Below are 16,034 nucleotides of genomic sequence, written 5' to 3'. Positions count from 1 at the left end.
CCAACTCCTGGTGTTCTTGTAGATTGGAGCATGGACTACACTGAAGGGGCTTAAAAGTACCATGCAATTTAAAGGGGCAGTTCTTTAAATTCGTAGCTTCTGCGTAGTCGGGTAGATGGGTAGGTGATAAAAGGCAAAAAGGGAGAGGCACCTTTTGGCAACTGGGTGTGAAGGGGGAAAGAAGTATAAGGGGAAAATTTAGGGTCCTGCAAGACAAAAGAGAGCCAAAAAATGAGAGCCATACGATTCCATTAGGAATATGTAGAGAGAGCTTAATTAGTCCTTCTTTGGTTCTCTCATTTCCAGAATCTCTCTGTTAAATTTCTGGCTAGTTTGCCATTCTGTTACTTGACCTAAGCAGGCTAGTAGAACTCTGACTTTCCCTCTTCATTTCCTATCAAATTTGTTACTTTTACTAACAGTGAGTTTGCTATTTTTATTAAAAATGCTGCTGGGCGGAGTTTTTCCACTCTTAAGCTCCAAATCAAGTCAGCTGTTGGTTTTCACAGCCTGTCCTACCCTAGCAGAACTACAAGGCTGAACTAGCTTGGGAGTCGTGGGAGGATGGGAGCAGCCCCAGAACATCACAAATTTCCACTTTGTTCCTAGAAGTTCAGCAGTTTTTCATGCATAAATGCTTCTCAATTTGTGGTTCGCCTCTATTTGATTTCTAGAGCCCTGAAATGGTAGTTTTTGTCCAGTTTTATAATTGTTTCCTGGAGAGAGGATTTGCTGATCACTAACTCTGCCATACCTGGAAATCCTGCCCTTTTATTTACTATTAATCTACGTAGTTCGAGGCATTTTCCTCAAGGATATTATATATAATTGATTCATATATTCATATTTATCATATACAATATATATGAAAAGTGTGCTATTCACAATTATTGCATATAGTCGGGATCCTCAAGAGCAGGTATGTAAACTACAGACCAGGCTCCAAATCCTGCCCACTGTCTGTTTTTGTAAATAAAGTTTTATTTTAACACTTCCATTCTCATTCTTTTGTATATTATCTATGGCTACTTTCAAACTACAACAGCAGAGCTGAGTAGTTGTGATAGAGTCTGTAGGGCCCACAAAGCCTAATATCTGATCCTTTACCTGAAAAGCTTGCTCACCTTTGCTTCAGAGTATCATCATCATCATTAACATTATAATTATCATTAGAAATAAACTATACTTTGTCTAGTGTTTTTAATTTCACATTTATCCTTTCTGTTTATTTTCTCAATAACCCAGTGTGGCAAGCTGTATAGATATTCTCATTTATCAGATATCAAACACTAATGGCAAGCTTGCATAAGTGTGATCATATAAATTATAATTCAAACTAAATATTCTAAAAATTAATAGTTTTAATAATCTAATAATGTAATAACCTAACAATCCTAAAATTTAACAACATAATACAAATAGAATTCAATGTTATAGTAATTTCATTTTGGCCTGTAGTGACATTCATTCTAACAGTATTCTATTTACATTCAATTCTGCCTCCATCATACCTGCTCTTGTATGACCGAACTATGCAAAGTCCTAGCCATGAGAAAATGCATAGTTTTTTCTTTGACATTTTGAGATATCCTTGCTTTGCTATTAGTTTGCATTTAAACAGGGAATACTTAAATTGTTTAATACTAAATACTCTTCCTTTATGGAGTAATTTTCTCAATTCAGTATATCTTACCCATTAGAAGAAACATTCAGTGTTCTTTGTTGAATAATATGTCTATGGACTGAACAAAAGTGAGGGAGGTTATCTGGAAATGTGTCTTCTCTTTGAGGTGCTAAAGATAGGCCAACAAAAGCTTCATTTAGCGTATCACCTCTGTGCAAAGGCCCCAGGAGTTCTGTTAAAAAATGATTAAGATATGAGTCAAATACAAATACAATTTCTGCTAACCCCTTCATAAGTACAATTACAAGAAAACTTTCACATATCCCAATGAGCCTTTTTTTTTTTTTCTCAATTAACTATGTTGAGCACAGTGGAAATCTCATAGTCATAGTACCCTATGACTGTGATTTTTACACTTGGCTCAACCAGGGGAGTTTGATAACTGAATGATGAATGTTTTTGATTTTAAAATTTCATTTTAAAAATTTTAAAAGATTTTAAAAATTCATTTATAACTTGCCCGTTTATAGTGTTTTTAGCCAGAATTTTATTAATCAAATACTCTTTTTTTGTTGTTAACCAATTACTGGGCTGTTTTATTATATTGGAAAATTGTAAGAAGTGAATTATTTATCTCTTACATGTAGCACACAATTTGAAAACAAAAAAGAAAGGAAAATATCTTTTCTAATATTTTCTCTCCATAAGAATTTTAAAGTGTGTAGAGACAGTTTGCTATTCCCATATCATAGAGCTGTATAGAGAAAACTTTAATATTGGCAACTTTGACAAAGCATTGTTTGAAACATAATGAAGTTGTGAAGAATATATACTTGAAAAAACATAACCTTTTTAAAAGCCAAAACCCTTAAGACCACGCTGTGTGCATTTTTTTCAGTTAAAAAAATTTTTTGATTATTAAACATAATTTTTATCTTAACCATTTTTTAAGTATACAGTTCAGAAGTATTAAGTATACAGTCATGTGCCACATAATGATATTTCAGTCAATGATGGACTACATATACAACGGTGGTCCTGTGAGATTAGTACTATGAGGCTTAGTGTGTAGTAGGTTTGTGTAAGTACACTCTATGATGGCATGACAATGAAATTAGCTAACGAAACATTTCTCAGAACATATGCCAGCCCCTGGTAACTACCATTTTACTTCTTGTTTCTGTAAATTTGACTACTTTAGATACCTCCTATAAGTGGTATCATACGGTATTTGTATTTATGTGACTGGCTTATTTCACTTAGCATAATGTCCCCTTGGTTCATCCATGTTGTAGCATGTGACAGGACTTTCTTTTTATTTTAAGCTGAATGATATTCCACTGTATGTATATACCACATTTTGTTTGTTCATTCGTTCATCCATGGAGATTTGGGTTGTTTCCATCTCCTGGCTATTGTGAATATTGCTGCTATGAACATGGGTATAAAGATATCTTTTTGATACCCTTATTATAATTCCTTTGGATATATACCTATGAGTGGGGTTGATGGATCATAGGTAAGTTCTATTTTTGATCTTTTGAGGAACCACCGTATTGTTTTCATTGTGGGTGCACCATTTTACAATTCCACCAACAACGCAGAAGGGTTTCAATTTCTCCACATCCTTGCTAACGGTTGCTATTTTCTGTTTTTTTGATAGTAGCCATCCTAGTGGGTGTGAGGTAATATCTCATTATAGTTTTGATTTGCATTTCCATAATAAACAGTGATGTTGAGCATCTTTTCAAGTGGTTATTAGCCATTTGTCTATCTTCTTTGGGGAAATGTCTATTCAAGTCCTTTACTCATTTTTGAATTGGGTGGTTTGTTTTTTGTTGTTGAATTTTAAGAGTACTTTATACATTCTGGATATTAATCCCTTATCAGATATATGATTTGAAAATGTTTTCTCCCATTCCATGGGTTGCCTTTTCATTCTGTTGGTAGTGTCTTTTGATTAACAAAACTTTTAAATTTTGATGTAGTCCAATTTATCTATTTTTACTTTTGTTGCCTGTACTTTGGTGTCATATCCAAGAAATCATTGCCAAATCCAATGTCATGAAGCTTTCTCTGTTTTTTTCTAAGAGTTTTGTAGTTTTAGGTCTTACATTTAGGTCTTCAATCCATTTTGAGTTAATTTTTGTATATGGTGCAAAGTAAGGGTCCAGCTTCATCTTTTACATATAGATATCCAGTTTTCCCAACACCATTTGTTGAAAAAACTGTTCTTTCACCATTGAATGGACTTGACACCCTTTTTGAAAATCTTTTGACCATATATGTGAGGGTTTATTTCTGGGATCTCTATTGTATTCTCTTACTCTATGTGACTGCCTTTATGCCAGTACCATACTGTTTTGATTACTGTAGCTTTGTAGTAAGTTTTGAAGTGAGGAAGTCTGAGTCCTTTTTCAAAACTGTTTTGGCTATTCAGGGTCCTTTGAGATTCCATGTGAATTTTAGGATGGGTTTTTCTATTTCTGTAAAATACATCATTGGGATTTTGATAGGGACCACATTGAATTTGTAGATTGCTTGAGGATGTATGGACATCTTAACAATAATAAGCCTTCCAATTCATGAACATGGGATGCTTTTCCACTTTTTAGTGTCTTCCTTATTTTCTTTCAGTAGTGTTTTCTACTTTTCAGTGTAGAAGTCTTTCACTTCCTTAGGTTTAGTCCTAAGAATTTTATTCTTTTTGATACTCCTGTAAAATGGAATTGTTTTTTAAATTTCCTTTATAGATCATTCATTTTTAGTATATAAAAATACAACTGATTTTTGTGTGTTGATTGTGTATCCTGCAACTTTGATGAATTCCCTTATTCCAAAAGCTTTTCAGTGGAATCTTTAGGGTTTTTTATGTATAAGATCATATTATCTGTGAACAGTTAATTTTACTTCTTCATTTCTAATTTGGATGCCTTTTATTTATTTTATTGCCTAATTGTTCAGGCTGGGACTTCCAGTACTATGTTGAATAAAAGTGGAGAGAGTAGGCATCCTTGTCTTGTTCATAATTGTAGAGAAAAAGCTTTCAATTTTTCATACTCCATTGAGTATGATGTTAGCTGTGGGCTTTTTATGTATAGTCTCTATTATGTCAAGGTATTTTTCTTCTACACCTAGTTTGTTGAGAGTTTTTATCCTGAAAGGGTGTTGAATTCTGTCAAATGCTTTTTCTGCAGCAATTGAGAAATATATATAGTTTTTGTCCTTCATTTTGTTAATATAGTGCATTACATTGATTGATTTTTGTTGGTTGAACTATCCTTGCATTCCAGGAATAAAACACTTGGTCATGGTGTGTAATCTTTTCAATGTGTTGCTGAATTTTGTTTGGTGTAGTATTTTGCTAAGAATTTTTGCATCAATGTTCATCAAAGATATTGGTCTATTATTTTCTTTAGTGTTTTTGGCCTTTATATTAGGGTAATGATGGCCTCATAGAATGAGTTTGGGATGTTGCTTCCTCTTCAGTTTTTTGGAAAAGTTTGAGGAGGATTGGTGTTAATTCTTCTTTAAATGTTTAGCAGAATTTCCAGTGAAACCACCAGGTCCTGGACTTCTCTTTGTAGGGAGGTTTTTGATTATTGATTCGATCTCCTTCCTAGTTATAAGTCTGTTCAGATTTTCTATTTGTTTATGATCCATTCTTGGTAGATTGTGTGTTTCTAGGAATTACCCATTTCTTCTGGGTTTTACAATTTGTTGGAATACAACTGTTCATAATACTCTTATAATCCTTTTTATTTCTGTGGTATTGGTTGTAATGATCCCTCTTTCTTTTCTGAGTCATCTCTTTTTTTTCTTAGTTATCTAGCTAATGGCTTGTTAAAAGTAATTACTGATACAGAAGGATTTACCACTGCCATTTTGTTACTAGTTTTCTATAACTCCTGTGGCTTTTTTGTCCCTCATTTCTCCTCTTACTGCCTTCCTTTGTGCTTCTTTGTTTTGTTTTGTTTTGTTTTTAACTGATATGCTTTGATTTCCTTATTTTCTTTTGTGTGTATTCTATAGATATTTTCTTTTTGGTTATCATTTTGATTATATAAAACATCTTAGAAATTTATAAACATCTATTTTAAACTGATAACTTCAATCACATAGAAAAACTCTACTTCTTTACAGTTCTGCCCACCCCCCGTTTGTTACTGTTGTTACAAATTACATCTTTATATATTGTGTACCCATTAACATAGATTTATAGGGTATTTCTGGGCTTTTGTCTTTTATTCTCCATATAAGAATTAAAAATAGATTTATGCAACAGAATTAAAATAATACAGGATTATATATTTGTCCATATACTTACCTTTACTGGGTAATTTTATACTTTCATATGACTTCATGTTACTGTGTAGCATCTTTTTGTTTCATTTTATAGGACTCTAGCATTTTTTTGTAGGGCAGGTCTAGTGGTAATGAATTCCTTCAGCTTTTGTTTATCTGGGAAGATCTTAATTTCTCCTTCATTTCTGAAGCACAGTTTTGTAGGATATAGTAATCTGTAGGGTGTATGATGGTGTCCCATAGGACTCTTAGGCTCTCTTCACTTTTGTTCATTCTTTTTGCTTTTTGCTCCTCTGACTTGATGATTTCAAATGACCTGTATTCAATTTCAAATGACCAAAATTCAATTGAATTTTTCAGTTCCATTATTGTATTTTTCAGCTCCAGATTTTTTTAAAAAATAGTTTCTATCTCTTTGTAGGTATTCTCATTTTGTTCATGCACTGTGTTCCTGATTTGTGTAGTTGTCTGTGTTTTCTTTGAAGTCCTTAACCATCCTTATGACAGTTATTTTAAATTCTTTGTCAGAAAGTTCATAGGCATGCATTTCTTTATGGTCAGTTTCTGGAGTTTAATTTTGTTTCTTTGATTGGGTCATGTTTCTCTGTTTCTTTGTATGCCTTGTGATCTTTTGTTGAGATTTTGTCATTGGAAAACATAGCTACCTCTCCCAGTCTTTATAGACTGGTATATTAAGGGGAGGACCATTACCAATCAACCTAGCTAGACATTCTGGGACTTCTTAGACCATTGCTGGGGATGTGTCTTCGGGGCTGTGTGTGTGCTTTTATTTTATTATATATGGGTACTTTTGACTGACTTTATTTCCTGTTTCTTCCCAGGAGCTTTCATTTTCTATTTCTGTTGTATTCCTCTGTCCTTAGTCTCTTGCTGTGCCTTGTGCCTGCCTCCAGGACTGCAGAGCCCTTACTATTCCAATGCACTAAGGCACTCTCCTCTGTTTCCAGTGGTCTCCAACCTAATATCCAGACTATGTCACTGCCACTCCCATCAGCACCCAAGCCAAGCAAGACAGAAATCAGTTCCTTGTGCAGCACCCAGAGAAGCCAGGACACTGGACTTAAGTTCTACTCTATTTCTTATGTCCCAGGGGAGGAGCTGGGAATTGGGTGGTATTCTCCCTATTGTGCCATACTACCTGGAGGGGGTGGGGTTGGGTAGGGTGAGCTAATGCAATGAATTCTCTTACTCTTCCAGGAGCCATCCCTTCTCTTGTTTATCCATTTCCCTGGGTGCTGTAGACTCCTAACTAGTTTCTAGAGTTCTCACAAAGGTACTTTGTTCCATATATTGCTGTTAGGTGTCTCCATGGGAGAACAAGGGCCTGAAGCTTACTAGTCCACTTTTCCAAGACAGACAAAAATGATTGTGTTTATTCTCAGTTTGAGTCCTTTTCCCAATGCCTATTGTTGGCAACTTTATTTTCCTATTCCATTACAACATACATATAGTATGGGTTGTCTCCTCCCAACAATTATCAGTAATAAATTCTGCTGAGATCTGTTAGTATTATTTTAAGGATAAAAAGTGTTCGTAGCAAGTGTTTCCAGCATGAAACTTATTTTCCAGAATACCATTATATGTGCCACTTTTACTCTTTGATATTAATAAAACTAAAATGATAATATATGAATCTCTACCAATAAATGGAGTTCTCAGGTGGTTTCATTTTCAAATATAAAAGTAAGGTTTAGTTATTCATTTATACAAGCAAACATTTATTGAGAGTCTACTCTGTGAAGATTGCTCTATTGTGTAGGGGATATAAACATCAAGAAGATGTAATCTCTGTCCTTGAGGAGCTTACAGTTTGATAGCAGGGTGAAGAGTCAGAGGAAATAAATAGTAACAACATAGAGGTAGAAAAGAAAAGTTCTTGAAGAAACTAAAGGGCTTATTTTGGGCCCTTGTACTTATAAATATGCTTAAATTGTCCTTTCTTGAATATAAAATGAAAGATCCACAGTAGCAGAAATTTACTATGGTTTCAGTTGGGGGAAATGTCAGCAGAAGGGAAGAACAGTTAGGAAAAAAAATATTAATTTAACAGCATCTTTATTCTTACATTATATGTGTTAACTATTTTAAGTCAGGTAGTCTTAGATTATAGATGTAATATTGTGGTTTTATTTAAAAAATATAACATTAAGCTTACTGAATTCCAGGGAAGGTTGTAGACATGACTAGTACTTTGGTGCCACTGACTAAATAAAGAATAAACTCTTAAACTAGAACACTACAAAGAAGCAGAATTTTGTTGGGGATGGGGCAAATGATAGGTAGGGAGAGGTTATAGCCTTAGTGATCTACTAATTTATAGTCATACTTTTGTGTTCATTTGGCAGATAGAGTAAGGTTCGAGGCTGAAAAATATTGAGCTGGTAACTTTAGGTGTTTGCCAGAAAGCAGGAATTACTTAGAATTTTGTTTTGTTTTGTTTTCCCAAAACTAAGATTTTAAACTGGTAGTCCATGTGCCAAATTCAGCTTAAAGATGTTTGACCTATAGTGTTTAAACATTATTTTTAATTACTTACCAACATTTAAAAATTGAGAAATTTAAAATAAAAATTTAGAGTTCTGGCTTCTTTTGAAAAATCAGATTTGGCAACATTTGGCCTCCAATTCCTGAGAGCAGCAAGCTACTGAACCAGAATGGCTATTGCCCACTTTAGTAGGGTAGGCACACTCCAGTTCATCCCAGTCCCTATCAAACCCTATTATTTCCACAACACTGAAGCTGAATATCTGTTCCATTTATCATCAGGCTTATACTCCTGTAGGCATTCAAGTTTGCTTTAGAACAGGGTCATCAAACTATGGCCTTTGGGCCAAAAACAACCAGCCCTCCACATAGTTTTTTGTATAACCTACAATGTAAGAATGTTTTTACATTTTTAAGTGGTTGAAAAAATAAAAAAAGAATAATATTTTGAGACATGAGAAAATGACATTAAATTTAAATTTCAGAGTCCAGATAAAGTTTTATTGGAACACAGCATGCTTATTTGTTTACATATCATCTATGGCTGCTTTTGTGCTGCTATATCAGAGTTGAGTGGTTGAGATAACCATATGACCTCCAAAGCCTAAAATATTTACTATCTGGACCTTTACAGAAAAAGTTGCTGAGCCCTGCTCTAGAACAAATGGGAAAAGCTCTCCCCACCTCTTTTTCTTTCATCTTTTTCCTTTTCCTATCTCTCACACTATTTTTTCACTCTTCTATGTTATACATGCTCCTTCAGCATGTATAGACCCAGGATAGAATTGCCCCATCAAATTCCATTTCACAGCAAGAAGGAAAACAGTGAAAAACCCAGGAGACCAGAGTTCTCATCTCTGTCTTTAACTATCTGTGATCTTGGAGAAGTCATTTAATCTCTCTCAGCTTCTGTTTCCTTATTTATTCAATAAAAGCACTAAAGTAGATCATCTTTAAAATATTTTCTCATTTTGAAGTCCATGTAGTAGCCAAAAAAAGAAGGGAAGAAATAGAGTAGATGAATTAAAATGTAAAGGACAAAGACTAAAGAATGGTTGGAAGACTCCTGGTTGCTAAGTAGGTAAGACAGAATAATAGTTGCTACCTTTTATTGAGTTAGGCCCATATACATATTATCTCTAATTCTCATAATGACCCTGTAAGGTAGGAATCATTATCCCATTTACAGATACAGAAACTGAGGGTCAAAGAGGTTTGCTTTAAACCAATGCTCTAAACCAATATCTGGCTTGCTCTAAACCAATGTCTATTAAGTAGCAAAAGAATCAAGGTTCAAGGCCAGCCCCAGTGGCCTAGTGGTTAAGTTCAGCATGTTCTGCCTCGGCGGCCCAGGTTCAGTTCTGGGCATGGATCTATACCACTGGCCTGTCAGTGACCATGCTGTGGCCGTGGCTCACATACAAAAAGAGGAAGATTGGCAGCTGATGTTAGCTCAGGGTGAATCCTCCCCCCTCCTCCCCCAATAAGAAGGTTCATACCTGGAATGTCTAGCTTCAAAGCCAGTGCTGTTCCATTTTAACAAACTGGGTGAGTCAAAAGAAAAGTGAGGTAAGAGAACTTATTGCTGTTATACTTTTGTCTTCTGAGATAAATGTTACTATTTCCCTGGTGATCTTATACATTATTCTTTAAATCTATGTATTTTGTTGGCTTTGTGCCTTCAAAGGACATATCCTTTCCAGTCTAAAACCTCCAAAGGATTTTCAGGGTAAAACACATTTCAAGATGTGCAATCACATGGAAGAATGAAAATCTTTTATAATAATGTTTGTTAAGCTGACAGTTCTACTTAACAGAAGCCATTAACATATTTACAAAGTAGCAGCTGCTCTTGTAAAAAAATACAGCTTTTTGGAGGCATAAAAATAAACAAGTTGATAAGTACAAGATAAGCCATTTGATGGCTTCTTTGTGTGCATTGCACAATATATAGAAAATTCTGATATTTACAGAGCAATTATAATATAAAGTCTTTTAAGTTAAAAGGACACAAACCCAGTAAGAACTGTTTACAAGAATTCTTCATACTGATCTTTTAAACAATTTAGGAAGCCCTCAACATAATCCTTTAAGAAGTGTTATGTTTTGGGTTTTTTTTAAAAATAAGCTTTGTTCTTAGAAGATAATTTTACACACACACACAAATTATCGTCTTATTGAACTCAATTGAGTTCTCTATTGAACTAAAATTTCAGCCAGCAATCTTATGAAAATCATTAAAAGTCATAGGAAATAGACCAAGAAAATAAAAATGTTTAAAAGTAACTGAACATTTGTATTATTATACCTTAATCTACTAATTTGACATTTTATATATAAACTGAATGACCTATTTTGTCTTTTTAAAAACAAACCATTTTAAAAAAGCAAACATTAATTATTTAAAAATCTGCATTGTTGGTAATTTTTATTCATTTTTACAAAAGAGAGCAATGATATGCTATTTTTACAACCCAAGATTATTTATGAAAGGAGGGAAAACATATAAGAAGGTGGCTTTTGACAAAATCTTGACAGTTACGTGGAATAGTGATACTGGTCATGCTCCTGTGACACGAGCTTGCTAATTTTATTTCATGACTTCTTACTGGTAAGAGCATTTGACTGAAAGGAAAATCTTCTGATAATGGTTTCTAAATCTGTGATATATTAATAGCTTGAGAAAACCACATATTATAATTTCATCATTAAATATTCATATGAGTTATGGAAGTATTGCAAACCTTTAAAAATATTTTGATAATATTTTTTCCCTACCTTCAAGTTCACTTTCTCTTGTCCCTCCAAATACAGTATTTTCCATGATGTTCTTAAGGAAAACAGTAGTTTTCTATCTTTTAGGACTGGAAAAAGGGAAGAGACTAAGATGATAATGGGGGGAAGTGTTAGGATGCTCAGTAAGTATCAATAGCTTATCAGAAGTACGAAAAAAGAGGAAAGAAGAGCCAAAAAGATTCAAAGAGGTGAGCATAGGTACCTTATCTTTTAGGGTTAATGTTATGAGGTCCTACACTATTGGTGTCAGCTATTTCAAAGCGTTGATATGATCTCTAGGAAAGTCATGCCCTCCAGTGTAAGAAATACAGCATAAGTTTTGTTGAAGAGTTTTATTTTTATTAGAAAAATATGGAAGCACATTGAGGAAAAATATGTATATTTTTTAATGATAATGTGTTATGATAGTACTTTATGAATGCAAGTTTGTCTTAATATTGGGTTTTCCCTTGTCATCTTTTGAGACCTTTGATTAAGTTGATGTGCTTCAATGGAAATAAATAATAATTACTCATTCTTTGGGGAGATGTAAATATACTGAGATGAAAGTACTTTATAAGAATTTTATTTTCAGTTATCATTACTATGTGTTAATTGCTATGTTGACTTTCATGGTACATATGTTATCAAAGTACATGAAAGGGAAGAACTGATACTTGAAACAGTCTATTCCAGAGCAATTTGGTGGGAAAAGAAATCTTATTAAACAAGATCAAATTTCATTTTTCATTGTTTGTCTCAGGTCAGAAAATGTAGTGAATATCAAGAATCACTATATTTGTTTGTTGTATTTCAATTGGTAATCAGTTGGCTTTCTCTAATTGAAATTTAATGGTGAGATACTAGTTTTTGTTATTCTATTTCTATGCATTCCCTCAAAAATGTATGATAATTTTACAGTTAAATATAATAGGGTTAGGAAATATGTAAAGTCAAAGTCTTGTTAAACCACCATTTACTAAATTATTTAATAATAGTCTTTAAATTTAAAGGTTTATTTTAGTGTTATTTTTGAGTTAATACTTACTGGAAACTTTTTAATTTAGGGAATTTTCATTTATTGTCTAAACGTTTATTAACTCATAACTAGGAAGAATTTTTTGTTTTTTATAACTGGTAGAGAAGGCAAAGTTTGATGGGCCTTCTATTCAGTGTTTTATATGTGCAAATTTAAAAACTGTTCAGATTAATGGACTACTGACTCAGCCAATATGATAATTATTGATCATTATCTGAGTTTTATTCTAGGCCATGCCATCTGATCTTGGGCAGGTCACTTAGATTGTTGGTGAGGGTGTTTAGAAAGGGACATCTTCTATATTGGTAAATCAATACCCTTTAAAAGGAAATTTGGCAGTATCTATAAAAATAAAAATATTTGTACTCTTTTTGGCCTAGAAATTCTGTATCTTGAAATTTATCCTGTATAACTACTAGCATAATGTGCACACAGGTATTTACAAAGGTATTTATGCCAGCTTGTTATTAAACACACATACATTTTATTATGAAATTTCAACATGTCTGAAACCAGAGAACAGTATAATGAACCCCTAGCTAGTTGTTCATCATCCAGCTTCAACAGTTAACAGTTTATGGTCAATCTTATTTCCTTTAAATCTCCTACCATTGCCACATCCTGCCTATTGGATTATTTTGAAGCAAATCTCAGACCATTTTATTTGAAATGTTTTATAATGTATCTCTTAAAAGATAAGGGCTTCCCCCTTTTAAACATAAGATAATACCATCATCCCAGCCCTCCAGAAACAAAATCATGAAATATCTAGTCAGTATTTCCCCTGGTTATCATATATATATTTTTAAACTTTCTGTGTTTGAATTAAGAATCAGACAAGGTCCATAAATTGAATTTGGTTAATAAATTTCTGAATAACTCTCTTATTCTGGAGATTTCTTTCTTTTCTTGTGCAAATTTGTTTTAATTGGATCATTTGTCCCATAGAGTTTCCCACAATCTGGATTTTGTTGATTGAATCTTTTTAGGGTCATTTAACACAATCTTCTGACCCCTGTATTTCCCTGTAAATTAGTAGTTATATATTGAGGCTTGATTAGACTCTGGTTTTTTTATTCGGAAGGGAGGGGAATGAAGACTTCTTCATAAGCCAATATTATGCCCTTCTATCAAAAGGTACATAACTTCTGATTCTCCCTTTTTGTGAGGTTAGCAGGCAGTGATAATCATTGGCCTACTCAGTTAATTCGTCTGAGTTTGCAAAATGGTAATATTATAATTCTGTCATTTGAATTTTAACATTTGATATGTTTGATCCGTTGCAGTGATTATCCTTAGTGATGCTCAAATTATCCCATTTCTAGCCAGTGGGACTCTCTTGAAATTAATTCTTATGACCTTTCGATATGACCCTACCACTAATCATTGATAGCTTCCTTGCTTTCTGCTCTGAAAAAATGTTCCACAATCATTTTATACATTTCCTACTCTAAACCAGGAATTGGCTTTTTGCCAAGGAGTTCTGATTCCTTTTAGTGGAAAAAAATGGTATTTAGTGACCACAATCTGGTTGCTAGGAGTGCCCTTTGATTTAGGTATGGTCCTTGTTTCTAGAACCTTTCAATGATAAAGCTAGGATAAAGGTTTTATTTGGCTTTGTTTTTAAAATTTTAAACATATAAACTATGTCATTAGTTTATGCTGATAATTTCAATTCAAATTCAGGTCTACAGTGATTTTTTTTTCATCGGTGTTACTATATCTCCATTCCCCTAAATTGAAAATCCTAGTTCTTAAAAATATTAACATAACTGTTCATTTGCTTATCTTACACTACATGTGTGACTCTTGGACTCTCATTACCGATATTACTGCCTACTGATGATATGATTACTGTAAAGAGATTAAGATTTTTTTGAAAGGTTCTTTTTGTCCTTAATGTACCCATTTAGGATGTACAGTTACAAATACTGTATTTTTTTAAAGTCACTTGGAATAATTCCTGGTTGTTATGGCAACAATTGGATACATAGTTAGCTTTGTTTCAATTTTAGGATTACTTTTTTTAAAAGCCAATTTTGTTCTATAATTATGTAAAATTACTTGGTTCCAAAGTCCCATCTATAAAGCAAGGCATATTCAAAGAATATGTTCTACCTCTAAGTTCCCTTCTCCTTAGTTCCTTCTTCTCTCTAATAACTTAATGGTTCTCCTTTAATTAAAATTTAAATAAAAATATATTTAGATAAAGGGTAGCATACTCTTTGCCCACCTTGTTCTTTTTTCTCACAATAGATCCTGAAGATCACTCTATTGTATGTGTGTGTATATATATATTCTTTAATTCTTTCTATAGCTGCACAATTCTCCATTATGTGGATACACCATTATGTATACAACCACTCTCCTTTTAATGGATATTCAGATTGTATCCAGTCTTTCGTTACCATAAATAGTTCTGTAATGAATAGCTTTGTGCATTCATCTTTCCATGTATATATGTGTGTGTATATATATATGTTTTTTTCTTTTCTTTTTTAACCAAGGTGTCTTTGGATTAGATTTCTAGAAGTGGGATTTATGGATCAAAGGGTAACTTTGTAGTTTTATTAGATATTACCAAACTCTCTTATATAGACTTTATACTATTTTGTACTCCTACTGGCAGTGTATGAGAAGGTATGTGCCCCTATAGCCTTGCCAAAGGAATACTCTTCTCAGACTTTTGGAATCTAATAAGTGGAAAATATCTCAGGGTAGTTTTAATTTGCTGTGAACTCTTTGTTCATATCTTTAGCCCATTTTTCTTCTCTATTTATAGAAGCTCTTTACATATTAGAGATATTAAATTTTTATTAATGTAAGTTGCAGATACTTTCCCTGTTATGTCGTAAAATTTTGCTTACTGTGGTTTTTTTCCCTGTAAAATACTTTTAATTTTAGATTATTACATTTATCACTCTTTTCTCTTTTTACTTCTGGATCTTGAAACATGGTGCATTAGATTTTCTATTGCTGCCATAAGTAATTACTACAAATTTAGCAGCTTAAATCAACACCCATCTACTATCTCACTGTTCTGTGGTTCAGAAGTCCAGGTACAGTGCAGCTTGGTTGGGCCTTACAGGGTTGAAATCAAGTTGTCAGCCTGGCTGGGCCGTTGTGTGGAGGTTCTGTGAGGAAGACTCTGTTCCCAGGTCATTCAGGTTGTTGGCTGAATTCACTTCCTTTAGGTTATAGCACTGAGATCTCCCTTTCCTTACTGGCTGTCAGCCAGGGCCATTCTTGGCTCTGTGTTCCTTCTCATGCTTTCCACGTGGACTCCTCCAGCAACGGAAGGACACGTCTGTCTCAACATTTCAAGTCTTTCTGACCTCCCGTACTGTCACATCTTCCTGACTCTAGCCAGAGAAAGTTCTCTGGTTCATTTGATGGATTGGGCCCACATGGACAGTACAGGATAATCTCCTTGCAACTGTAATTATATTTGCAAAGTCCCTTTTGCCATGTAACATAGCATATTCATAGGTTCCAGAGATTTGGATATGGACATCTTTAGGGGACCCATTTTGCCTACCACTCATTTTCATGTAAGTTTCCCCCGTTCCCAGCTTATACTGGACTTCACTCATGCTTTCTTCTAGTACTTACATGTCTTACATTTAAATCCCTCATCCTTCTAGAATTTAATATGGAATGAGGAGTGAATCCAATTTTATCATTTAAAAAATCTAACAGTCATTCAGTTAAAGAGATTCCACTTATTAACAGGTTGAAGTTCATCTTTTCCTCACTGATTTGAACTGCCTTTATCATATACTAAAT

General features: G+C 33.6%; 1 protein-coding gene across 3 annotated transcripts in view; it reads right to left on the bottom strand.

Moving 5' to 3' along the window:
• Window positions 1-16,034, bottom strand: part of WDPCP (WD repeat containing planar cell polarity effector) — a 385,152-nt gene that overhangs the window by 71,105 nt on the left and 298,013 nt on the right. For all 3 annotated transcript variants that reach the window (XR_011526047.1, XM_070572535.1, XM_070572534.1), the window contains exon 15: window positions 1,694-1,856. Coding sequence is in view for 2 of the 3 variants with exons in the window: in XM_070572535.1 (XP_070428636.1) it covers window positions 1,694-1,856 (163 nt within the window). In the remaining variant the exon portion in view is untranslated. The remainder of the gene's footprint in view (window positions 1-1,693; window positions 1,857-16,034) is intronic.

Source organism: Equus przewalskii, chromosome 14 (genome assembly GCF_037783145.1).
Source record: "Equus przewalskii isolate Varuska chromosome 14, EquPr2, whole genome shotgun sequence".
NCBI classification, from domain to species: domain Eukaryota; kingdom Metazoa; phylum Chordata; class Mammalia; order Perissodactyla; family Equidae; genus Equus; species Equus przewalskii.
The sequence above is the reverse complement of the archived record's forward strand: the minus strand, read 5'-3'. Positions and strand labels throughout refer to the sequence as shown.